General features: G+C 45.0%; 9 protein-coding genes across 9 annotated transcripts; 3 read left to right on the forward strand and 6 right to left on the reverse strand.

The window, feature by feature from the left end:
* Positions 1-216: 216 nt before the first annotated feature.
* On the reverse strand, positions 217-1,071 carry L199_002703 (uncharacterized protein; the record flags this gene model as incomplete). The annotated part of the gene is made up of 3 exons (XM_064888442.1): positions 217-428; positions 516-765; positions 844-1,071. The coding sequence occupies 3 exons, from the start codon at positions 1,069-1,071 to the stop codon at positions 217-219; spliced, it is 690 nt and encodes a 229-aa protein (XP_064744514.1).
* Positions 1,072-1,445: 374 nt separating this feature from the next.
* On the reverse strand, positions 1,446-2,150 carry L199_002704 (uncharacterized protein; the record flags this gene model as incomplete). The annotated part of the gene is made up of 3 exons (XM_064888443.1): positions 1,446-1,481; positions 1,537-1,652; positions 1,733-2,150. The coding sequence occupies 3 exons, from the start codon at positions 2,148-2,150 to the stop codon at positions 1,446-1,448; spliced, it is 570 nt and encodes a 189-aa protein (XP_064744515.1).
* Positions 2,151-3,150: 1,000 nt separating this feature from the next.
* L199_002705 (uncharacterized protein) lies at positions 3,151-4,676 on the forward strand (the record flags this gene model as incomplete). The annotated part of the gene is made up of 8 exons (XM_064888444.1): positions 3,151-3,484; positions 3,616-3,777; positions 3,833-3,896; positions 3,970-3,991; positions 4,047-4,153; positions 4,218-4,273; positions 4,335-4,429; positions 4,494-4,676. The coding sequence occupies 8 exons, from the start codon at positions 3,151-3,153 to the stop codon at positions 4,674-4,676; spliced, it is 1,023 nt and encodes a 340-aa protein (XP_064744516.1).
* Positions 4,677-5,057: 381 nt separating this feature from the next.
* Positions 5,058-8,202, forward strand: L199_002706 (uncharacterized protein; the record flags this gene model as incomplete). Its single annotated transcript, XM_064888445.1, has 18 exons — positions 5,058-5,134; positions 5,193-5,215; positions 5,292-5,445; positions 5,518-5,578; positions 5,663-6,010; positions 6,087-6,443; positions 6,512-6,568; positions 6,635-6,777; positions 6,853-6,914; positions 6,977-7,054; positions 7,120-7,134; positions 7,183-7,208; positions 7,264-7,311; positions 7,364-7,379; positions 7,437-7,476; positions 7,598-7,645; positions 7,718-7,961; positions 8,035-8,202. The coding sequence occupies 18 exons, from the start codon at positions 5,058-5,060 to the stop codon at positions 8,200-8,202; spliced, it is 1,965 nt and encodes a 654-aa protein (XP_064744517.1).
* Positions 8,203-8,781: 579 nt separating this feature from the next.
* L199_002707 (uncharacterized protein) lies at positions 8,782-10,960 on the reverse strand (the record flags this gene model as incomplete). The annotated part of the gene is made up of 3 exons (XM_064888446.1): positions 8,782-10,074; positions 10,228-10,467; positions 10,673-10,960. 3 exons carry the CDS (start codon positions 10,958-10,960, stop codon positions 8,782-8,784), a joined length of 1,821 nt encoding a protein of 606 aa, XP_064744518.1.
* Positions 10,961-12,106: 1,146 nt separating this feature from the next.
* On the forward strand, positions 12,107-12,906 carry L199_002708 (uncharacterized protein; the record flags this gene model as incomplete). The annotated part of the gene is made up of 5 exons (XM_064888447.1): positions 12,107-12,319; positions 12,436-12,503; positions 12,570-12,623; positions 12,701-12,767; positions 12,838-12,906. 5 exons carry the CDS (start codon positions 12,107-12,109, stop codon positions 12,904-12,906), a joined length of 471 nt encoding a protein of 156 aa, XP_064744519.1.
* A 284-nt stretch (positions 12,907-13,190) lies between these two features.
* Positions 13,191-14,711, reverse strand: L199_002709 (uncharacterized protein; the record flags this gene model as incomplete). The annotated part of the gene is made up of 7 exons (XM_064888448.1): positions 13,191-13,270; positions 13,357-13,443; positions 13,525-13,882; positions 13,948-14,082; positions 14,227-14,422; positions 14,576-14,595; positions 14,664-14,711. The coding sequence occupies 7 exons, from the start codon at positions 14,709-14,711 to the stop codon at positions 13,191-13,193; spliced, it is 924 nt and encodes a 307-aa protein (XP_064744520.1).
* Positions 14,712-15,948: 1,237 nt separating this feature from the next.
* L199_002710 (uncharacterized protein) lies at positions 15,949-18,934 on the reverse strand (the record flags this gene model as incomplete). Its single annotated transcript, XM_064888449.1, has 3 exons — positions 15,949-18,398; positions 18,463-18,694; positions 18,755-18,934. 3 exons carry the CDS (start codon positions 18,932-18,934, stop codon positions 15,949-15,951), a joined length of 2,862 nt encoding a protein of 953 aa, XP_064744521.1.
* A 1,699-nt stretch (positions 18,935-20,633) lies between these two features.
* On the reverse strand, positions 20,634-23,550 carry L199_002711 (uncharacterized protein; the record flags this gene model as incomplete). The annotated part of the gene is made up of 4 exons (XM_064888450.1): positions 20,634-20,990; positions 21,048-21,442; positions 21,523-22,153; positions 22,204-23,550. 4 exons carry the CDS (start codon positions 23,548-23,550, stop codon positions 20,634-20,636), a joined length of 2,730 nt encoding a protein of 909 aa, XP_064744522.1.
* Positions 23,551-24,267: the final 717 nt, after the last annotated feature.

Raw genomic sequence — 24,267 nt, forward strand, 5'->3', positions numbered from 1 at the left:
GTGGAAAGTCTATTTGTGTGGGTTTTCTTGAAGTGACACACCCATTATTGTTTTAGTATGGATTCATGTCATTAAGCAAGTTGTATATAAATCAAAACTTTCAAAGCATAACATCACAAGTTCTTAATGACATGCATCTTACATATATCATGTACAACCGGAAACCCCGGTCCATCTTGCTCGATCTCATGCCATGTATCCCTTTCCATTCCCCTTTTATGCCTGTCGCCCCTGATATACGCTCATTGCTAGTCCTTTACTATACGGAACATTGAGATTGTTAAAACCGTTGTCCCCATCATTCAGATATTCAATGAGATCTTTATATCTATCTGCTGATCCTACAATATTATCAATGATCACCACTGCACCTTTGCGTAAACTGGGTTGAACAAGCTTGAGAGTCGGTAAGGCTAAAGGCGACCAAACTGAATACGAAGACGTCAGATCCGACAGTTCAGCATTTGAAGATCATGAGATCAGATAAGAGGACTTGATAAGAGAGACAAACATACTGTCAAGTAATAACAAATCCACCTGATCAGGTAGATTTTTCGCTAGGGTATCCAACAGATTCCCCTTTCTGAGATCTATCAATCGTTCGACCTCGTCTCCGCATTCTTGCCAGTACTTCCTAGCCTGGGTGATCTTGGAAGGTTCATTCTCCGTAGCTACAACTTTACCTGGGTTATGTCCGTAGATCTTGGATGATTGGGACAGAGCGAGGGATAGGTAGATTGTAGAAACGCCATATGAAGTTCCAGCCTAGTTACGAACCAGAAACCAAAATCAAGAAGTTTCAGCTCAGGTCAGTTTTGGCCGCAAGAGTAGACCGAGACTCACCTCAATAACGTTCTTCGCCCCTATTGATAAACAAGTTTGATACACGAACCAACATTTGTCCTGATCCAGTGCTATAAATTTATCTCTCATAAACTCGTCGAAGCCTTGTTTGTCACGTAGCCTCTCTGCGGTAATTTGGGATTCCTGCTGTGATGAGATGGCATGGAGATCATCTAGGAGTTTGAGGATGTGAGGTGGGGCGATGACAGCATTATCGAAGGGAGACATCTTGGGGTTGTTTGTGACTGTTTGTTATTGATAGTCAGTCAGAGAGATACAATGTATTCAGTATGAACTATATATATAGGTGAATTGTAGATGGAATGAGTCATTTGTCGTGGTGGCAGTAATCGACTCGGTCGTCCGATATAGCCGGGAATCCAATCTCGTAGTTCTCATTCATCATTTTAACCGAAAACCACAGTCAAGATGAACATGTACTTGTATACATCTCTCATCGTACTCTCACCGTATGATCATGTTATTATAAGGGAATGTTATACTCTTCATGTAAGATACATATATAATGTCCAACGGCATTTGAATTATCTGTTGTTCTTGCGATGCTATGATACACCGTTATCGATCGATCATCTACTCGTTTACTCGGACTCGGGTGCGACCAATTCAAAGTATTGCTATAAGCATATATAGTCAGCACCGCACATCCTGTTGAAATGAACTCGCACTCACTTGTTGAGCATCGGGATGATCGGTAGGATGACATTCCCAAGTTTGCAGATCTTTCTCAGATCCGTATGGTTTTCTTTGAATTGGTGTACTGTCCTTCACTACATCGAGACATTGAGCTGTATATGAGGTAGACAGATCAGTATGTAGCATGATGAACCTATTGTAAGTCTAGGTCACGAGAATAATAATGACTCACCTTCATCTTGTCCGATTGCCAATCTAAGGTTAGGTTCACTCCCTGTCCCAGTCGTACCGACAGTAAATACCTGCGAGTCTTTCCCATCTTCACACGCCTCGATGGTCACCTGTCCACCATTCCCATTGGAAGTATCTGCATCAAGACACATATCTTCGTTGGAAATCAATTTGATTTGACCCCTTTGAGGACCGACAGCAGAGAAGAACTGGAATTGGTCCAGGTATCCTCCTGAGCCTTGCGAACAGGCTGTCAGAGCTACGATGGTACCATAGGCGGCATATCCATTTTGGACGGTGAGGCATAAATCGGGACTTGCGAGCGATCGGATTCGTTTACCCTCTTGAGCTCTTGGGGTTATGGGGGAGGCGATGGCTAGGGTAGCGAGAAGAGGGAGAAGTAGAGATTGGATGAACATTTTGCTGGATAATTGTGTTATTTGGTCTAGTTAATAAGTGGGATAATTGTATTGTATGTTTGAATGTATTGACGGAGAGGAAAAGTAAAACCAAGAACATGACATGTTGCTACTTCTATTTATACCTTACGTCCTACAGTTCGGCTGTCCGAAGGACTCGTCGGTGCGGCCCCACTCACTGTTCGTAATGTTTGAGACAGGTCATCGCATTCCGTCATCCTATGCAATGAACCATGTGACTCCAGTAGACCAGTCATTCGATCCTTTGTCAACAGAGCTTACAGGGTGGGTCGATGAGCGAGGCAGGGTGTATCAGCATACGGATGTTGCAGGACTGCAGGTGGGGTGGAGCGAGGTTGATTTATCGGAGAATTACTGTCGGAGATGAGGTGCGGTATGATCGGATCAGGTTAGATGATTGATCGAGGCGATGCACATTGGTTGAAAATACTGTATTGACGATGAATTAGTCTCGGAAACCTCCTCCGATCATTACCTTTCCCGAAGTATAGAGATCAGTGCTCTCCGTGAAGCGATGTAGTGTATCACAAACGCGTTTTACAACACTGACAGTATTTGTTATGATACTGGACTCATGTCGACAGGACATGACACCTCATCAAATCGTTATACAACATAACGCATCTTTTATCCTTTGAGCGAGCAATCCCCCAAACATAGCTTGCTTGTATCACATACTACGCTACTAAATTCGAGGAGGGCCAGAGATCCTTTGATCGAACGATCTTCACTCGTACACATCACGCCAAGTCATTTTGAAATATCGAGTCAATACAGTACTTGCTTTGTTGTGTACCTTCGAACATGAACTTACTCACTCTAAAGGACAATACAGATGCATACATACACATATACATAGGTATACATATACCTCAACCCTCATCGGAACATCTGAAGCAAGGTAACAATTCTGTCATACGGTTAATTGACCAGCTTTTAGCCTGCATACTTATTATACCGCAGATACAATATTCACACAATGACTAATTCTTTCCTACCCATCATCGAAGCGGTTGATAACTTCCCTTATGACCTTTCTGCCTCCACATACATACCGTTCCACCTTACCCTCTCTGATTATCGAAACAAATTACCTCCTATTGGATTACTTCAACAGGATGTAGTTGCAGAGATGAGACTGGTAGCAGAGGGAATATGGCAATTTGAGTACAGCTCTTCGGAAGAACGCAAAGTGATTTGTGTCTTCTTCGCTGACGATTTGGTCAAGAAGGGAAGAGAAGAGATAAGTAGGGTCATGACGGAGGCGATTGAGAATTGGAAAGATGAAGGGAAGTTTCCTGAACTCTTATCAGGTTAGTCGACCGATTCGGAGTGCACAAAATACTTTACTATATATCCACCACATCAATCTCTATGTTTATGCTCTTGGAGCCAGAGAGCGAACAGAGGCGAAGGCAGCTTATCTGATGTACGCATGAGATAGGTCGGTGCAAAGAAGATTATGATGTATACGCATCATCAAAGTCTTCTGGCCTACAAGCAGCTTCAAGCTGGGAAATAGCTACAGGTAAGAATGTCGCTTTTCACTTGGTAGATGCAGCATGTGCGTTACTCGGGGTAGCTACATTCGGTACCCATATGACTGGTAAGTTATCCATATCAAATCGGGAAGTTCGAGCTTACAATGACTTCCGTTCAAGCTTATGAAGGGGAAGGGAAAGACATGAAAGTTTGGGTACCTACCAGAAGTCAAAATAAAGCTACGTGAGTGTCAGTTGTCCTGTTAAGCGTGGGTGTACAGTATGATAACTGATCACGTGTGTATTGGAATCAATAGCTGGCCAGGAAGATTGGATAACGTATGCTCCACGTTCCCAATGAAGAAGTTTTACAATACTGATGTTGCTTATTCAGTCCGTGGCGGGCAGTATGGGAGTTGGTGAAACACCGTTGGAAACGATGATTAGGGAATGTGAGGAAGAAGCTAGTCTGCCTGCCCATTTCGTAAAGAAGTATCTCAAGTAAGTTTAATTTTCATTTCATACGGCGCATCCATACAAGAGCCAATGGCAGACATTGTTGTAGGAATGCCGGAGTTACCACCCACTTCTACATCGCAGATGACGGGTATCTTCAGCCTGGTGAGTGGATTGGTTCCCCTTCATACGTGATCCATCAAGAAGCTGAGCAGTGAGTATGCAGAGGTATCATATGTATATGATCTACCATTACCCCCATCATCTTCTTCGGAATATATCAAGTTGAAACCGAATGACGACGAGGTCCAGTCATTTGCAGTGAGTGATCCCGTGATTGATAGAACTTCGTTGAATGGATGCTGATGGCATGGTCTTGTTCTAGCTTATGAGTATACCAGAGCTCATCGAGACTCTGCATACTGGAAGATTCAAGCCGAACTGTGCGTTGATTTTGGTTGACTTCCTAATAAGACATGGATTTATCACTCCCGAAAATGAACCGAATTTCCTACAGATTAGCTGGAGGTTGAGAAGGGTTCTGCCGGTGGCTTTGCCTGGTACTTAGCTGTTGGGTTCGCATAGCAGTCAGATAGTATTGTTATATATACACTTTTTGATGATCATTCAGTTGTATATAGTTTATATTCTGTATCTGGTCAGCGTACTCATACATCGGATGGATCGACTGGTCTGTGCGGGGTTGCAAGTTGTTCCCGGTGTTTTCCGTCGGAAGTAAGCGAGCCAAAACATGAGGTCCAGTGACCGGTGACCACATGAGACCATCCTCATCTTCTGGTCCATGTTGTGCACCATTCATCAGTCACCAAACAACAGCTAGCCAATGCTCCTTCTTGGTAAGGCATTACTCGCCCGGACAGCGTATCTCAATCAAGGAAAACCAGGAATCTCCAACTTGGCTCATCTCACCACTTGGACCATAACAACGATGACATCACGATCAGAATCCATGTCCAGATTAACCAAGTTGAGGGAGTTGATGAGGGATAGGAACATCGATGCGTAGTATGTCAGACCATCATACTACCCAAAAGCTTGCTGCTGATGTATTCTCATGATATAGTGTGGTACCTTCAGAAGACGCTCGTGAGTTGGCCTCACCTAAATATCAAAGCGAAATAAGACAATGTTCTGACTCGATGGAATCGGGTAATCGACGTAGACGCATCGGAGTATCTCGCCCCATGTGATGCTAGGCGATCATATATTACTTCATTCACGGGTTCAGCTGGGTGTGCAGTGATAACGCATACGGAAGCTAGGTGCTGGACAGATGGGAGATATTGGGTACAAGCTGAGAAGCAGTTAGGAGAAGGGTAAGTCGGTACTCATTGAAATTCAGCCCCCAAAACTATGTGCTGATGTTCGGTCGTCCCATATGATTTCAGATGGACACTGATGAAGTCTGGCTTACCGGAGATACCAACATGGGGAGCATGGCTCAAGTCTGTTAGTGTATTTCGAGTTAATTGCTTCATGGTGAGGACTATAATGAAATGCAAGCTGATTGATCAATTGTTTCATCCTTGACAGGACCTCCCACCATCTTCTAGGATAGGCATCGACCCCACTCTCATCCCACGGTCTGAATCCACAAATTTAACCTCATCACTCACTCTATCTCCTACCAACTCCTCTTTAGTACCAATCACAGAAAACTTGATCGATATCATATGGTCTGAAGAACAACCAAAGCCATCAAGACCTACCAACGAGATATTCCACTTATCGACTCAATATACTGGTGAATCTGTCGAAGCGAAGATAAGTAGGATCAGGGATAAACTCAAGAAGATCGGAAGTCCAGGTACAATAGTTACGAGTCTTGATGAGATTGCTTGGCTGTTTAATCTTAGAGGCGCAGATATACCTTATAACCCTGTATGTCCATCATTTGATTATCGCCCTCATCCTCACCCACACCGAAAGAAATACTAATAGGAATCCGCATACATAGGTTTTCTTCGCTTATGCTATATTGACAAGAGACGACTGTACACTTTTCGCATCACCCAAATCACTGACTGATCCCGTTAGGGAATATTTGCATAAGAATGGAATCGCTTTATTGGATTATGATCAAATTTGGAACTCGCTTGGAAGTTGGCAGAAAAGGTTGACTGTTGAGAGATCACAGTCACAAGTGAATAAATCGGACGATGTGGATATGGATGATGGACCGTCTAGCAAGAAAGCCAAAACGGATAGGAAAGGAGAAGAGGATAACACGTCGAAAGATGAAAAGGTGGTGAAGACGGATAAAGTTCTGATTGGGATGAAAACTAGTTGGGCAATCGCTGAAGCTGTTGGAGAGGTAAGTATAGTTCAGATAGCAATGTGTGTCTTTATTTGATAGATCGCTAAAATCACATGTCAAAATAGGATAATGTAGAAGTTAGGAGATCGATTATCGAGGAGTTCAAAGCTAAGAAGAACGCTGTGAGTCTTCGATTCGACTTTTACTTGAATACAAGCAGACTACTGACATTTCGGTCCTACCCTCAGACGGAAATCGAAGGTTTCCGACGATCGCATGTACGAGATGGTGTAGCTCTAGCGAGATACTTCGCATGGTTGGAAGAGGTCTTGCACAACGGCGAAAGATGGTCAGAGTACGATGCGGCACTGGTATTGGAAAAATACAGAAAGTGAGTCAAGTCACGGGATCTGCCAGAAAAGTAGAAAGGGAAGGATCAGTTTAGCTGATCCCGCCTTCGTTATAGGGGAGGTCAATGGTTCATGGGTTTATCGTTTGAAACGATCTCTTCTACGGGTGCTAATGCAGGTGAGCCAAGTTGCTGCCTCATGATTGTATAAGTACCGATGAACTGATTGAGAAGGATACAGCAATCATACATTATGCTCCGCCCAAAGAGGGATCAGCAATAATAGATGGAGATCAGATGTATCTTTGCGACTCGGGAGGTGGGCTTTTGGGAATACTGCTCTGAAGCAACTGAGTATCCACAGCTGACACAAGGGTATAATAGCTCAATATCTTGATGGTGAGCTACGAATGACTTCCGGAAGTACTATAGCTGATATCGGTGCAGGCACGACTGATATCACAAGGACATTCGTGAGTGTCTTAGAAGTATTCTGTCAGATCAATAGAGTTCATGATCATCACGTAGCATTTTGGAACACCCACGGAAGAGGAGAAGAGGGCATTTACCAGAGTTGTAAGTTCCACTCATGTTATGCAATGATGCTGCGCAGCTGATCGGTCCATAGCTGCAAGGTCATATAGGTTAGTCTGTTTTGGATCACACGACGACATGCTCCGTAGCTGATGAAATCGAAATAGCATTGGATACCGCGGTCTTCCCACAGGGTACTACCGGTAAGTGGGGTGACCTACTTCACTATGTTCCAAAAATGACATCGCCATCACTTAACAGGATACATACTGTAAGTCCAAGCCAAACTTGTGCTTCCGATCAGTGACCGCTCATAGGAGCTCCGCAGAGATATACTAGCTAGACGAGCGTTATGGTCGGACGGAATGGACTATCGGTATGTTCCCCAAATATACCTATCATTGTAATGCTATATTCTGGACTGATCTTTCGTTGCTCCTTGAAACAGCCACTCAACATCCCACGGTATCGGTTCATTCTTAAATGTCCACGAAGGACCTCAAGGTATAGGTCAAAGACCAGCATATAACGAAGTCCCCTTGGTGGAGGGTATGGTGATATCCAACGAACCAGGTTATTACGCAGATGGGAAATTCGGAATAAGGATAGAAGGTGTTGATATCATCGTCCGAGCGGAGACGAAAGAGAATTTCGGTAATAAAGGATGGTTAACTCTGGAGAGGATAGCCATGGTGAGTTGTCTCAAAGATGATTGAAAAACAAAACACCCTTTTGCTGATTCTGAGGTTTCACATTTTAACTTAGTGTCCTATTCAAACTTCCTTGGTTGATAGTTCGCTCTTATCCCCTACGGAGAAAGATTGGTTGAACGAGTATCATACTGAAGTATTCGAGAAGATTGGACCGCTCTTGAAGGAGTTCAATGATGAGAGGGCGTATAGGTGGTTGGCAAGGGAATGTAGATCTATATGATGAACGTCCAACAGAAAGGGAAGAAGGTTCGATATATGACATATATAACGTAACATATACAATAATGAAGGGTTTCAGAGAGAATGTGATGAGCTTCTTCGAGTGATCATACTATCAACATCAAGAAATTGTGAACTAGCTCTACTCTACTGGCGTGTAGATTTATCAGCTATCGACGGTGCCAGAAACAATCAAGACCAACTCCAAAATATGTATCATGTACTATATAATACATAACATCACACTGTCGTGACGGACAAGCCATGATATAACTCCAAGAGTAAAGATATAAACCTGATTGACTCAGATCCGGATGATAACGTAGACAATAAATCTGTAATTTGTTGCAATACATCGCAACATATATATACAAAATGGAAGCCAAATAATCAACATGAACATTCGACCCATAATCCCCCCATATCTCGTCTTCGATCTCCTCCTCTTCATCTATGTCTTGTCGTATATACTCAACTAGATTATATACCTTCGATTCCTATATATCCCTGATTGAACCCAGTGTCAATACCAGAACATCATACATATCTCACAGCCTTCTCTTCCTTTCTACTGTATAGTTCATGGTATCCTACTTCTTTTCCCTTCCAATTCATCCACCGCGATACCCATACCCATACCCATCGGAGCACCTAGAGCAACCCTCTCTCTGGGATCTAGAGAAGTTTCATCCCTCGTACGTACCTTTGGAGTTACAGGTTTAGCTAATCCAGGTTTAGGCGATTTATCCCCTGTAGCCGAGGTAGATGAGTATATCCTAGGTGAAGTCGTGCTGGAAGAGGACGCGGGACGTGAAGCTGTTATACCTGATTTGCCAGTAGATGTAGGTGAATGTATAGGTTTGGAAGGGATCACGTTATATCCAGATCGAGATCCAGATGTTGAGTGAGAAGTAGAGGTAGATTGGTTAGATTTATTCTTCCCATTGACATCCGCACCTAAAGAACTTGCTAAAGACCCATTCCCATTGTTTGTTGAAGAAGGTGAAATAGCCAATGAATCATTACCATCTCCAGGTAAAGATTTTCTCCTGAATATACCTCCTACTAACGATTTCAGTAATTTCCCACTTGAATGCGAGTGTGAATGAGACTGCGATTGGGATTTAGGATCGGAGGAAATACCTGTTGAACTGGTGAGTATCCCTGAAGTTGATTTGCGTGTAGGTGTAGGTATAGGAGCTGGTGGTTTGGGTTGAGATCTAGATTGATCGTTGAGAATTGGTGGTGCATGTATTTTTGTTGAAGAGGTTGGTGAAGGATCAGCTATAGCTGGAGTAGTATCAATCTTCGGTTCAGCAATTTTCGATTCGCTTATTGATACTAATCTTGATCTTTTGCCTTTCAAACTCCCGCTCCCTGGTGTATTCCTGTGGATCGATGATCTGGATGATGAAGGGACAGAGGAAGAACCTGTCGAAGCGGTCGATAAAGGGGAGTGCATCGGTGTATTTGATACATCATGTCCAATAGGGATCTCCTGCAGCTGTGCCGTGGTAGGTGAAGTATCAATGTCCATCACCCCAATATTGCCGCTAGTCTTTTTTATCCTCTTCCTACCCCTCGACGGAGAATCAATCACCATACTTGTTTCATCCTCCTCCGACATATCTTCGTCGTCGTCGCCTTCACCCATTGCGTCGTCTTCATCTGGTGGTTCTGGTTCACCATCCTGCCCTGGTACAGCTGGAGCGTCGCCTTCAGGCGGAGGCGACGGAGCCGTTGACGCACGCGGTTTGGAACGTGATCTGGGGAAAGGTAAGAATGGTGGATTGGCGGGTTGAGGTGATTGAGCGTATCCGCCGTGAGAGCGTATCAGCGATGTATAGTATTTCTGTAGTTGTTCAGCATGGCACTGTAGAAAGGAGAAACACATTGTTAGCTGATCAATCGAGCAAAGCAAGGGTGTTTCTTCTTCCTCATTCCTCATGATCAAGTTGAACTGAACGCCGGATGGACTCAATGAGATCCATTCGATTCACTCAGGAGTTCCGCATAACACACTCACACATAAATCCCATTTGGTGACCCTCAACAACTCCCTCTCCAGCGCATTCAACTCCTGCGTCTTTATACCTCCGACTTTAGCATAATGGGCATTGGTGCAGAAGACATCACATTGAGCTTTTGACCCCGCACATATGGACGCAATGAGGAATCGGTGGACGGTCAAGGATGATAAGGTGAATGAAGGGAGGTTGGTACAGGTTGTGTCGATATAAGCTAGGAGGGATAGTAGTGGAATTTTCTAAAAGAACGAGATGACTGTTAGCTTCCGTGCTCGTCCTTGACTTCCTGTACAGTGTGTCAGAACTAGCAGAGCAAAGCCTTTTGTTCCTACCTGAACGATCCCTTCTCCTTAAAATTCGTTTCAACATATCCCCCAGATAGATAAATGATGATCCCCATATCACACCTATCCACTCCTCCACCGACCGAAAGATTGTACTCACCTCCAGATTCGTATATTTCACTATTCTCCCCAAGTAATCCTTGACGCTAATCCCCGGTGCAGCTCTCGAGTGAAATCTAGTAAGGGCTTCGGGCGTGAGTATGACCTGATCGTTATGCTTGATGAGCAATTCCAGCATGTGGGTGAGGAGGTCCACCAGGATATCGAGCGGACAGTCAGAGAAGGCCCAGGGGAGAAGAGGGGGGTTCTGAGGGTTGGGCGGACCAATAATCGGTTCGGTCGATGTTGAAGTCGAAGAGGAAGAAGCGTTGGCATTGGAGTTGGACATTTTTTATGGTCGATTAGTTGAGGCGGATAAGCAGGAAGGAAGGAGGACCATTGGATTGAGATGAATTTCTGTTCTCCCCTTCGATGAAAGACCGGTTGTTGTGATAAGTAGGTGGAAATTTGAAGGTTGATAAAAAGAAAGGATTGATCCTGTATCTATCTTTATCAAAAATTTAACTTGAAAGGATGGGCGATGTGCGCACTGATCTTGACAACTTTGATAATTTGCTTGACTTGCTTCCTCTTCCGAATGATATTAGACTGCCGAGGGAGCTCTACACCGTTATCTCCATCAACCACTCTTAACAGTCTTCCTTATCGTGGGAACAGCTATTATTTTCAACAATGACGATCACTGGGCGTTTATGCGAGATCTGATAAGATATTGCCAACCGAGAAAGAACGAACGTGTTTGCTTTTTTGATTTTTTTTCGAATTGTGGATGAGATAACTGCACCGTGTATATGCTTTTTTGGCTATTGGTTCCTGGTTGATACTCCAATGCTCCTCCAGCAGATGGGAGTCTTCCTGCTTGTTGTCGACTATGGTTGAGGTGTCGGTCCTACCTCGGTATGAGTATGAGATGGTAAAGATGGACGATGGAAAAAGTAATGACGAATGAGAATGAGGATGAAGGGAACGATGTAGAGATGAAAGAGGAGAGTCAGTCAAAAGGGTCAAAAAGGGTGAAAAGGGTGAAACACGTGCGTCGATTGTACACCGATTCCTGCAAAATGAAAATGGGAGACGGCCATGTCCGATCATACTGTGGATGGGATGATCAGGTACTGTGAGTTCCTTTGTTAGATGGACCTCTTGCCATTCTCTCCGTGGGACTGATCAAGGGAGAATCAGTAACAGATACAAGGTATATAGTATATGGCATGTAGTACATAGTTTGAGATGTGAAGATCCAAGAGGGGCGTATAGTCAAAGGACCTCACACCCTATCCTTTCTGCTCAAAGTTCACTTGGACCCACCTCTCCATTGACGTTCACCTATCATTTGGCCAAAGAGCATAACAAACCATTACCATGGCGTATACTAAACCTATATCTCGAGCTCAGGTATTTTCGGCCGAAGACGAGATTTTGGTATACTTACATTCCAACAATAACAATTCCAGTTTAATCGACAAGAGAAATCATGCCATCCGAATCATCCTCTTCCGAGAGACGCAAAGCTGAAGAAAAAGCCAAAGCGAAGAAGAAAGAGGAAGAAGAATTGAAAGCGAAGAGGAAAGCTTACTTGAAGAAATGCGATCCGTCAACTGTAGATGAATTGATGACAGGGGACGAGACGGGTAAGAAATGGTTTGAGGAAGGGAAATGGAGACCTGGTTGGGCGGATGTAGAATTTGTAAGTTGACTTCTTCAACCTTACATCATAACGATCCCAGATCGGTATGTTCAAAAGGTATAAGGAGGTAGTGTTCTTTACTGATCATATGGTATCGTATCGGCTGTCATATATAGGACGAAGATGCATGTTTAAAGAATGTATTGAAAAATAAAGCTGATGGGTTCTACGCACCTGCCGGCACGTGAGTTTGATCTTACCATGCCTCCTGTAGACCATACCATGAGAATTGATCTGTCATTTCGTTTAGTATATTACCTCTAGGAGCTCAAATGCAAGAAATGACCGTACTGAAGTATGGAGGGTGAGTTCAGTACATCACGTACGATGATGGGTACAATTATAGTCATGTCAGTGCAGCTCATCTTCTGTCGTTCGTAGCTACTTCCCAGAAGGTACTTCCTTCCCCGGTGGAGTGTCTGTGCCTCTACACGCGAGGATGGTCAATGTAAGTTATTATCGTCAACGTCTCCTAAAAACAGGTGTAGGGTACTGATGGTCAATGTGTGAACTGTCAGTTATTACCTGAAGAGACCAAACCCAAACACGATCCCATAATCGATGAGTCTCTGTGTTCCGTGCAGTGATCCAGATAGAATCAGTTATCTGTAACACAAACGTAACGATGATCATCAGTTCAATCAGCAATTGCGTGTATAGCTGTATTTTGACACTGTATCAGTATGAATAGATATAAATATCCATCTTCCCATGGCGCTTGACACATCGGACTGAGGGATCTGAACGGAACGTGACTTCACACTGTAATGCATAATCGACCTTCTGGCATCTGTCTACCCTTTTTAACATCTACTTGACTTCATATACTCTATGTGTTTGATTGGCTTCAAACAACTTGTATTCCAGACATTTATTGCTCCTTGGCGAATTGAACCTTGTCGGAGAACTCGGGGTCATTCTCTTGGTAGATATCGTAAACGGGTTCGAAAGCTGAGCAAGCGAAGGCATAAGATGATCAGCAAAGACGGGACATGGCCAGACTGAGGACGCATCGGTCGAAGAACAATTTCACTCACAGTCACTTTGGTCACAAACTCTGTTGGGAGGGTGAGATTGAGAGAGGGACTCGAGTTCATCGAATTGTTCCTTGGTAAGGTCGACGACTGGTGATCACAAAAATGTATATCCATCAGCATGTCAAATTACAATTTCACATTTCAGTCAAAGCCAAAGCTCAAACCCACGTTTCAAGTTGTTTTCAATTCTCTCAGGGGTGACCGACTTAGGAACTGGGTTAACACCTCTGGCGACCAACCATGACAAGAGGATATTGGCGGTTTGTACACCGTGTTGATCGGCGATCTTCTTGACAATCTCGTTGTCTCTGAGGTTGGTCTTACCGGTACCACCGAGAGGGGAGTAACCTTGAGGTAAGATATCGTTCTTCTTCAACCAAGCTACGAGCTCAGGTTGAGGACATTGGATGGAAAGTTCAACTTGGTCAGCGACAGGCTTGATTCGAGCGACCTTGAGGAGTTTCTTGGTTCGGTTGATGTTGAAGTTGGAGATACCGATTGACTTGACGAGACCTTGGTCAACGAGCTATACACAACAGTCACAGTCAGTCTCAGTCAATCGTAATTCTAATTTACCATACCAAAACTCACCTTTTCCATCTCTCTCCAGGTTGGGGTAACATCATCGGAAAGAGCTACATCAAGCTTGAATTTACCTGAAGACCCCTTGACTCGGTGTTCGTTTTGAGGAAGGGTTCCAGCAGGAGCGTCAACTTCGAGGTTGATCTGTGAAAACAAACAAGTCAGCCATGTGAGATATGCGGACCATATGGGTTCATGGTGCGCCATGGGTGTAATGACGTAATGCAGCTTCGCTTATAAAGAATAGGGCATGTGGGTATGGGGGTATGGGGTTAGACTTGAACTTACGTTCCAGTGGAGAAGGTACAAATCGAGGTATTCGAGACCCAAGTTTTTCAAGGTGTCCTTGATAGCCAAAGGGACGTGCTCGGGGTGATGGTGAAGTTCGAAAAGCTTTGAAGTGACAAAAATTTCTTCTCTTGGTACACCAGAGGCTTTGATACCTTGTCCAACTTCAGCTTCGTTTCCGTAAGCCCAAGCGCAACTGGATGGCGGATATGAGTTCACAGAATTTTATGAGTATGATTGGTACAGAGGAAGAAAAGGGGGGAGATAGCGATGATGATATCGTCAGCGATGTGTTGATTTGGAGTCTCCGATATTTCCGGGGTATCTCAGGCAAGGTGTATGTACTCACTCAAGATGTCTGTAACCGGACTAGAAGTGATAGAAGTATCAGCCACTGATGCTGTATATGGTGCAGGAGACTGAAATAACCAACTTACCTTGAGAGCGTGTTCGACAGCTTTGGCAACTTCACCTGGGCTATTCATCTTATCAGTTGGACTGCGCCGGTAATACTGCCATATATGTCCCACAACTTACGCAGATTGCCACTACAGCACAAGGATCATCAGCAATCATGGGATGTCGAAGGCAAATTCATTTGAAGAAGGATCGAGAGACTCTTCACTCACAGTACCGAGACCGATCGAAGGGATCTTTTGACCGTTGTTGAGAGTGAAGTGAGTTTGAGTCATTGCGTTGTTTATGGCTCTGAGTCGGATTGATCTAGTGATGAGTGAAGGTAGTATTTTGAACGATTTTCTTTTTGGTATATAGCAGAAAAGAAAAGAAAAGATAAAGCCTCTGTATCTGGTTTTATGGAAGGTGAAAGAATGAATTGAATGGGGGGAAAAGAGTGAAGAGTGGGCAGATTGGTAGATATACCGGGAAATCGGATTTTCGTTACTCTCGTCCATGTGATGTAATGGGTCCAATTCAGGGTAAAATCAAACCAATTCATATCATGTATGATATATCATTCCCTTTCTCATCACCCCATTCTCACTCATCTTCCAACTGTCCTTTTCTCCCGGCGGTTGGCCATTGCGCTAAATGCAGCGCACTTTAGTCTAGAGAGACCCCAGATGCTGTTACTGCTAGCTGTCGTGACCAGACAAACAACCCCATGTGCCATGTATCTATCGACACTTTGATCGTAGTCGGACCGATTTCGGTCGATTTTTAATGCTCCGGCGGTATGGACCTCCACTTTTCATAATGCACAGAACCACGGAAACCTATCGCCGGCGTTGGAAAGCACCGGTCTACTCGATTAATTGGCTGGATTATAGCAAGATCTGGATAGCAAACACCATCCAGGCATTTTATTTAGGCGAGAGGGAAATCCAAGTTCTCTCTTGTTAGCCAGACAACTCAAAGTATCGATTTGGACAGTATATCTGCTTGAATTTATCGTAGCAGGTAAGTTGAATACATAAATCATATATATATATTCAAACTAAAACTACCTAAAAACATAATCTACATCCCTCGAAAAAAAGTGAAAACCAAAGAACAAAGAAGATTTAGGATGTAGATATATTATAATTCGATGATGTATAGAACGATTTTCAACTAACCCAAACAAATACAATGAATAATTCGTTATGATATATAAAGAGGATTCCATTAGGGATTTCGATAGAGTGAAAATTGAATTTAAATCATCATCGTCAAACATATCTCATACCACAACAATAAGATTGTCCGTTATACCCTAATAATCTAGTGAATCAAAGCACCTACGACACCTTGAGTCTGAGCATTAACCAAATCGCCAACTTTCAATCCTGCACCAAGTACGGAGGATAAACCATGTTGAGTAGCTTGGATGGCAGCCTGAGCTTGAGCTTGGACAGGACCCAATTGGACATTCAATCCGTCAACCAAAGAGGCAGAGGCTTGTCCGTTACCAACGACAGGAAGGGAGTTGACAATTGGCAAAGAGTTGACTAAAGGCAAGTTAAGACCGAGGATGGGTTCAGGTGAAGCCTCTCTTTTCAAGTGGAGGTTGGCTGAACCAAGTAAACCACCAGCCAAACCTGTAACGCTGTTGAGGGTACCTTGTAGACCATTAGCACCGATGTTCAATCCCGCGTTGGTAGCTGATTGAGCAGCACCACTAGCAGCAGCGGAAGCTTGAGCACCGACAAGAGGTAAAGAGTGAGTCAAACCGTCCACCAAGTTACCGACGATAGGCAAGTTGTGGGTCAAGCCAGAAACGGTGTTTCCGACTGTGCCGGTCAATTGACCGACGGTGTTGGTCACTCCAGACAAGACACCACCTGCATTCCCAACGATGGGAAGGTTGGATGTCACACCATTAACGAGTGGACCGACGATAGGAAGGTTGTTACCGATCAGACCACCTTGAGAGTTTGAAGAAGAACCGAGAAGACCGTTGAGGAGGTCCCTCTCATCAACATCTCTCGAGCCGAGGTGAATACCGGTAGATCCAGCTACGTTACCCAAAGCAGAGGTAACTCCATTGAGAGTGGCTGATAATCCACCAGCACCAAGGTTAAGTCCGGCATTGGCAGCTCCTTGGGCCTGGGCACCAGCGTTGGCGGTAAGTTCACCTACGACTGGGAGGTTGGCCGTGAGACCATGCACGAAACCACCGACGACAGGGAGGTTGTTAACTGTTTGTTGAACCGTTCCAACGGGGTTGGAGAGGATCCCGCCGATAGGGAGGTTATTAACGATCGGAAGGGAGTTGACGATATTTCCAACAGGGAGAGCACCAAGTAAAGGAAGTCCATCGAGTAAACCTCTCTTAAGGTGTAACCCAGCTTGACCGGCAACACCGGCGGCAGCTGAGGTGACATCGTTCAGACCGAGTTGAAGACCATTTTGACCAATGTTGAGCCCAGCGTTGGTAGCGCTGTTGAGAGCACCAGTAGCTTGAGCAGCGACGTTTCCAACCACTGGGAGATGTCCAACGGTGTTGAGAACAGAGTTGACGGTGTTTCCGACAACTGGACCAACTACAGGAAGGTGGTTGACGGTATTGACAATACCGCCAACAGCGCCAGTGGGGTTACTGAGAATTCCACCGACGGCTCCAGTCGGGTTATTGAGTAGACCACCGGTAAGTCCGCCGAGAAGTCCGTTGGTGAGTCCACCTACGACAGGAACGTTGTTAAGTATACCAGTGGGGTTACCGAGTAAACCAGAGAGTAAATCTCGTTTATGTTCGTCAGAGAGATGGGAGAAGACATCTCCTTCGGCAATCTCAACAGCGAGATCAACATCTCTAAGACCCAAGAGGTGAGTGGCAGTTCCAAGTACACCTTGACCGGTAGCTGCGACCGAACCAGCAGCTAAAGTAGCAGCATTGGCAGCACCTGACACTTGACCATTGAGAGATAAGAGTGCAGGAACGTTAACTCCTCCGACGAGGTCGGTGGCGGTACCGAGAGTACCAGAAGCTTGACCTGTAAGACCGGCTGCGAGACCAGTAGCAGTTTCGGCTACACCACCGACAACGGGGATTTTGTTGACTACTCCTCCGACAGTGTTGACTACTCCGCCAACTAATGGGAGACCATTGACCAATCCGCCGACAACGGGGATGTTGGAGGTCAATCCGGTAATGACGTTTGTACCAACTTGAGCACCTGCACCAGCTTGAGCCTGAGCTTGAGCGGCGGTACCGGCAGTGAGAGATCCAGCAGCGTTGACGATGTTGGCGATGTTGAGCCCACCAGCAGCTTGAGCTTGGGCTTGAGCGGCCGCAGCTGCAGCGGCAGTAGCTGATGCCTGCGCGGTAGCAGCGACGGAAGCAGTGGCTGTAGCTTCTGCTTTGTGGCCGAAGAGGTTCTCCAATCCGAGGAATCGCTTAGCTTGTTCATGTTCGTCTCTGAGGTGAAGACCTAAGATATCGGTTCCCAAAGATCCTTTGGCAGTAGCTCCGACCATGGCGTTGACGTTGCTCATCACACCTGAGGTGAGACCGCTAACGAGGTGAGTACCGGCGTCGGCAGCATCAATCAAGGTGATGATACCGTTGGCGGTAAGCTGAGAAGTGGCCTGGTGGACGATGGAAGCATCTACTTGAGCCATGGCGGTGAGGTAGGTGGGCCAAGCGGAGAGCAGAGGTGAACAAGTGCTGGAGGCTTCGGCATGAGCGCATAGCGCGCTGATGAGGGATTGGAATTTGTTGACTCGATCGGCTGTCGTAACATATAGTAAAATTAGCATCGATGTATCTGAAATGAGATAAACAGCCAGACTCACCTCCAAGTGCAGCGAAGAGTTGAGCAGCGGACCAACCTTGCTCGAAAGCGTAGTAAACAGCCGAGAGGTAAGCGCTGAGCTCAGTGCACATGTTGATGTCCGCGTAAGTAGCGAGACATTGACCTGAAGCCCAAGTGTTCATAGCGATGGTCCTGGCTACTCCAACAGCTGAACCAAGTTGGCTCTCAAGCTTGGAGACAGTGGTGATGGCACCACCAGTAGCGGAGCTCAACTGATTTATCAAACTCACTTGGTCAGCGAGGTTCTTGACTGGCAGGAAAGAAGAACTTACGAAAGCATTGGTGAATCCTGTGATATCAGTGACAGCGTTGGTAGCAGCATTGACAGAAGCGCCAGCGCTAACTGAAGTAGAGGTTTTACCAGAAGCAGAGGTGGTACCGAAGAGGTTCAACGGAGCAGCTGAGGCACCGGCAATAAGGGAGATAGCGATGATCTTGGATGAAGAAGGCATTTTGATTGTCTGGTTCTGTTGGCGGTGTAGTCGGTAAAGGCTAGTAGCGTGATAGTGTCGTTGATCAAACTGAAGCGTCAAGCTCGTGAATATTCAAGTCGTAGTCGTAAATACAAAGAAAGAGCGTCAAGCTTGATTCCTTTGATGAGATAGGTTGAAACGTTAAGTTATCGTTGACTTGTTGAGTATGTATAAAGAAATCTAATGATGATAAAATTCAATTTAATTGAAAGGTATCAAACCGTTTAATCAGAAGATGAAATTTATATACAAAGGGTTGTAATTTATATATACGAGTAAAGACAGTGGTTGATCGCTGCTAGCGTGTGAGAAGAAAGAGCCACCAGTGGTCTCTTTAGTTTGAGTGGTATATGCGGATTGTAAGGATTGGGTTTGGGTTGAAGGAAGAAAGTAGGATACATTGAGTGGAAAAAGGGAGTTTATATATCTTTTGCATGGATGAATATACCATGTGATATCTGATACTGGTTAGTACTGTACGAGTGATGTCAAGTCGTACTGAATGTAGTGTCTGACCTGAATGGGTCAACAAACTTTGTAAGTGGGGTATTGTGCCGTTCATCGATCTTGTTTCAATTTAGTTACTGTATGGGTGACTGTAGGAGTGTCTGAGTTCCCCACATTCTGTACGAACATCCTTCCTGGACCAGTACTTCGAAATCTCTGTTCGCTGGAACAACGAGATGGTCTGTCAGTCATGTATGAGATCCGCCATGTTCATTTGATGGTGTCTGACATATCGTTCTTTGTCTGAATGGTGCTCGTCTCATTGGTACCTGTCCACACCCTTTCTTGATATAGTCAGTAAGTGTGACATTCAGTAAACAGTCGGGATACAGTCATTTAAATGGAACATACTGAGTCTGACTCACTACCATAGATGGCGATATCAGGGGTATAAAATCGAAGTCCTGAGCACTACATTCAAGCTTAGTCGAAACTGTAATATCCTGTCTTATCTAACAGGTATAAGTAAGCGATCTACACCCCCGACTCACAATTCCCTGAATATGAATCGATGATCTTCTTGTAGGATCGAGGCCACTACCTGTGAACTCTGTGGAAGTACGGGAAAGGACAGGAGGTATGAAATGGTCAATTAAAAGATGTGAAAGTGTATAAGAAACCCATTGGAAGATGACTGAGTCAACCGTAATCGTACCTGGCTCTACAATCTCAATATTCTTGGACGGACGCCTGACTTGATACAATGGTACAGTGGTAGGACACATACATAAGCATGATCTTGACTATGATGAGTTATGGACAAACGTTCATCTTCTCATATCATCCCTCTCCAGCTCGAACTATGGCTCGGCAAGAAAGAATGGGATAATACGACATTTACATATAAACGAGTAAACCGAATGAGGGAGTATGAGTTCTCACTACAATAAGTTCAAAGTTCATCTACTCGTTGAAAGACTTTATAAGCAATGACGATAAAATGATGTTAATGACAATGTATGTAACTCCAGTATATATATATGTTCATGTTCATGTTCATGTTCATGTTCATGTATTTGAATTTTATTACATGTTATCTCGATTTGTTTTCCACTTCTTCTTTCTGTTTTACAACCTTTGTTCTTCTTCTCTTCCCTCTTCAATAATGTCCTTTTCTCTCAAGCCATATATGCACTCAATCACTTAACCATACAACGCCTCTTCTCTCTTCTTACTCCTCATCGCTACTCTCCTCTTCCGAGCTACTTTCACCTTCTTCATATCCTACACCACCCGATGCGAGACCTTGTCCAGCTCCTCCAGCACGCGAATCGAACGATTGCAATTGAGCTTCCATTCTCCTGATTCTCTCAGCTTCCTCCCGTTCATTCACACTTCGCTTAGTCACACCACCGGATGCCTTCTTTCCTGCTTTTTTGGCTGATCCACCTGGACCTCCAGAAACTCCACCCAAAGATTTCCTACCGGGTTTCGATCCACCTCTCCTACCTCTGCACACAAGGTTATAAAGCTTGGCAACAGTAGCGACGGGTAATGAATCAATATCAAGTTCAATCTCTTCGTTGTTCTGCAAAATGAGTATGTCAGCTTTTAGATTCGGCATCCGACCGAGCAAGTAACTTACAGCTCCGAGATTGGTGGTCTGTTGAATGATCGTAATAGCTTCTTGCAAAGTCTGTTCATCAGCTTGAGTGATCTTCTCCGCCAACTCTTGTTTTTGTGTCAGGGTAATAGCTGTAGTGTCCTCCTCTTCACTCTCCATATCCTCATCTTCATCTCTGTATGAAACGGCTTCTTTGGTTTTCTTGGACTTTTTGGTGGCAGAGTGACCATTGCCGTTAACACCAGGCGAGTGCTTTGCAACAGATGGTTTACGTTGCTGAGAACCAGCTTTGGTAGTTTTGGGTTTAGAGGATTTAGGAGGTCGGTTGGCTCGACCTTTAGCGATTTTGGCTCGGAGTTCGGCAATCTGATCATTCAGATTAGAGACTTGAGCTTCGAGTGATTTCAGTTGTTTACCTGGAAAATGTGGATTTAGTCAGTACGAGGATGACGGCCACGTGAATGCTTGGCAAGCCCAGGATCATATGCAAACTTACTATCATCTTCACTTTGGTATCCGTCTTCCTCGTAATTATCAGCCAATGGATCTTCACTTGAATCCCTGATATCTTGTTTAGGAGGTAGAGTTTGCCATTTCTCATTCCAGATCTGTAGAAGTTGAGTAGCAGCGGTGTTGACAGCATCTCCAGGTGGATTGAACTTCAAAGCATTGTTGACCATCAATCTGATATCACTGTCCAGTTGATTCACTTCATCGTAGAGGCCTTGTTCCAATTTATCCTTGATGTGAAGGAGATCGATTGGTTTCTTTACGACTTTGGTGTAATCCGGAATGGCTTTGATGATTTCCTCAACAGGGTATAGGAAAGGAGCAGCGGCAGGGAAGAACTTTTGAGTGGTTTCCAGACTTTTGACAACCTTGAAACCCCATTGTAATTGTGGATCATTCCTCCTCTTGGGCTTTCGAGCTGCTCCAGCCGTTTCCTCGTAAGCGAGATCTTTGGAAGGAGGGGGGTGAATCTCTCGCTTGGGTCGAGAATCATCACTGCTACGTCGGATGGTAGGGGGTTGAGAGATGGATGCTCTCCTGGCGGATGAAGGTCCTGCCACTGGAGTCGCAGCAGGTGGAGTAGCAGAGACGGGTGCGGGAGGTGGAGCGAGGACGGGCTATTGGACTGTCAGCGACTTCACGTTAGAGTATGAGACCTTTCACTCACCTCAGGAGGTATTTTGGATAAAGCATTCTCAAAAGCAGCATCTAGCTTATCAGCTGCGACAGTGACCACGTGTCCAGGACCATTGAACTTCCTGGTGTTCTCCCATATCTGACGTACATCCTCGACGACTTCGCTATAGCTGTTGTAAGCTCCTTTACTGGTATCCCATTTCCTCGCTTTGCTCTGATCTTTAGGCGGACCTCTGGGATCACTTGCAATGAGCTTTGTTTCCACAGTTCCTAGATCCATGGGTCGGTCGATTATTTGATTGTAATGAGGAATACCAAAAGCAACGGTATCAACAGGTTGGAGGAAAGCAAACACATCAGGCGTCTTCTTCTTTAATGATCGAATGGCAATGAGGAGATGCTTGTGCTGGTGCTGAGTAAGAGGGGTGGTAGGACCGGAAGGTCGGGGAGCAGGTGGTTGATAAGTGAGCCAAGCAGGAGTGGGTTGAGTGAGGTCTCCAGCTGGAGGAGCAGCAGCAGGTGGTGCAGGTTCCGCAGGTTGAGAGGATACAGGTGCGGGTGGTGCAGCTGACATCGGTTGAGGAGTAGGTGTAGAAGCAGGGATGGTCGTGGGGACATTGGTTAATTCTTCCCTTAACCTCTTCTCGTCTCTTTCACCATCCAAGTTCTCTCCGGCTCGTTTCAGACTACCTTCAGATTGACTAGACTGTAATCCTGAAGCAGTGGGGGTAGCTTCAGCCTCCTTTTCCGTATCTATCTCCATTGGTTCTCCCCTTTCCACAACTGCCGCCGGTACTTCTTGTACTTGAGCGGTTTCTTCTGGACCAGGAGTAGGTAAAGCAGGCTGTTCAACTCCGAGTATACCGCCTTGGGCTTCCTGTTCCTCGGTAGTGATTACACTGGGAGTGGGCACGGCAGGTGGAATAGCATCGGGCGGAAGGGTGGGGGGAGCTTCATCCTCAGCTCTAGGGGTGGGAGGGACAGTCGCATCAGGAGGTAAAGGTGATTTGCTGGGTTCGGCAGGAACAAAGATTGGTTCTGGCGCAGGAGTAGGAGTATGGGAGATCACTGCTGGTGCTTCCGAGGAGGCTACAGGGACAGGAGTGGTTTCTGGTTCCTGAACATCTCCATTGATACCTTCGGTAGCTGCGGCATTTCCCTTATCGTCCGTGGCAGGGTTAGAGGGATTGGGCGATTTAGGTGGCTCCACCAACGTGGAAGAGGGAGGTGGTGCATCGGATTGAAGAGGGTTCAGAAGAGGTTTGATAGAAGCGGGTTCGGGTGCTGATTCAGTGATTTGTGGTGGAGGAGGAAGGGGAACTGAATCTGATGAGGAAGGGGGAGCAGGGACGACTGCAAGTTGTTCGGGCTGAGACATCTTGGGGAGTGCTGTGTAAATCCAAGAGAAGAATCGAGACATGTCGCCCAATAGTACGACAAGTTGATGAGTCGTCAGTATTGTGTGGGTAAGAAGAGAAGGGGATGATGATGGAAGTAATAGGAAAAAGAAAGATTGATGTGTAAACGAGTTGCGTCGATCAGTTTGTATACGAGAAGAGCGTACGTGGGAAAATAGACAGGAAGAACGCAATGTCAGCGTGTTTTCCTCGATATCAGATACAATGCATGTCTTTCTACATCTTCTCGCTCTAATTCGTGAAAGATATCTCATATGAGGATGAGGAAGGATAAAAGTAGAGCAAAGAAGCTCACCTGAATCTGTCTTCCTTTCTCGTCAGGGAGATGTACTCAACGTGTACTCCTGATATGAGTAGTAGGACTAACTAAAGTCTACTGGTGTGTATATGTAAGGGGATTAAGTCGATGTACGTGTCGTAAGGTTGATGACGATGAAGGCGATAACAACAACAACAATGATCTTATAAGCGGTGATGACCGTTATACGATGTATATTGTTATAACCGACTTTTTTTTCGTTTTTTAATGGGAGGAAGAGAAAATTGAAAAACCAAAGTGGAGGGGGGAATTCGCCGGTAAGAAATGGATTCCCACTTGACAGTATATATATCGACGAAAAAACAACCTCATTTCGCCACCTGGGTTGCCTTGGAAAAAGGTACATTCCAGAACAAAA

The sequence above is a fragment of the Kwoniella botswanensis genome, chromosome 1 (assembly GCF_036426115.1).
Source record: "Kwoniella botswanensis chromosome 1, complete sequence".
Taxonomy (NCBI): Eukaryota; Fungi; Basidiomycota; class Tremellomycetes; order Tremellales; family Cryptococcaceae; genus Kwoniella; species Kwoniella botswanensis.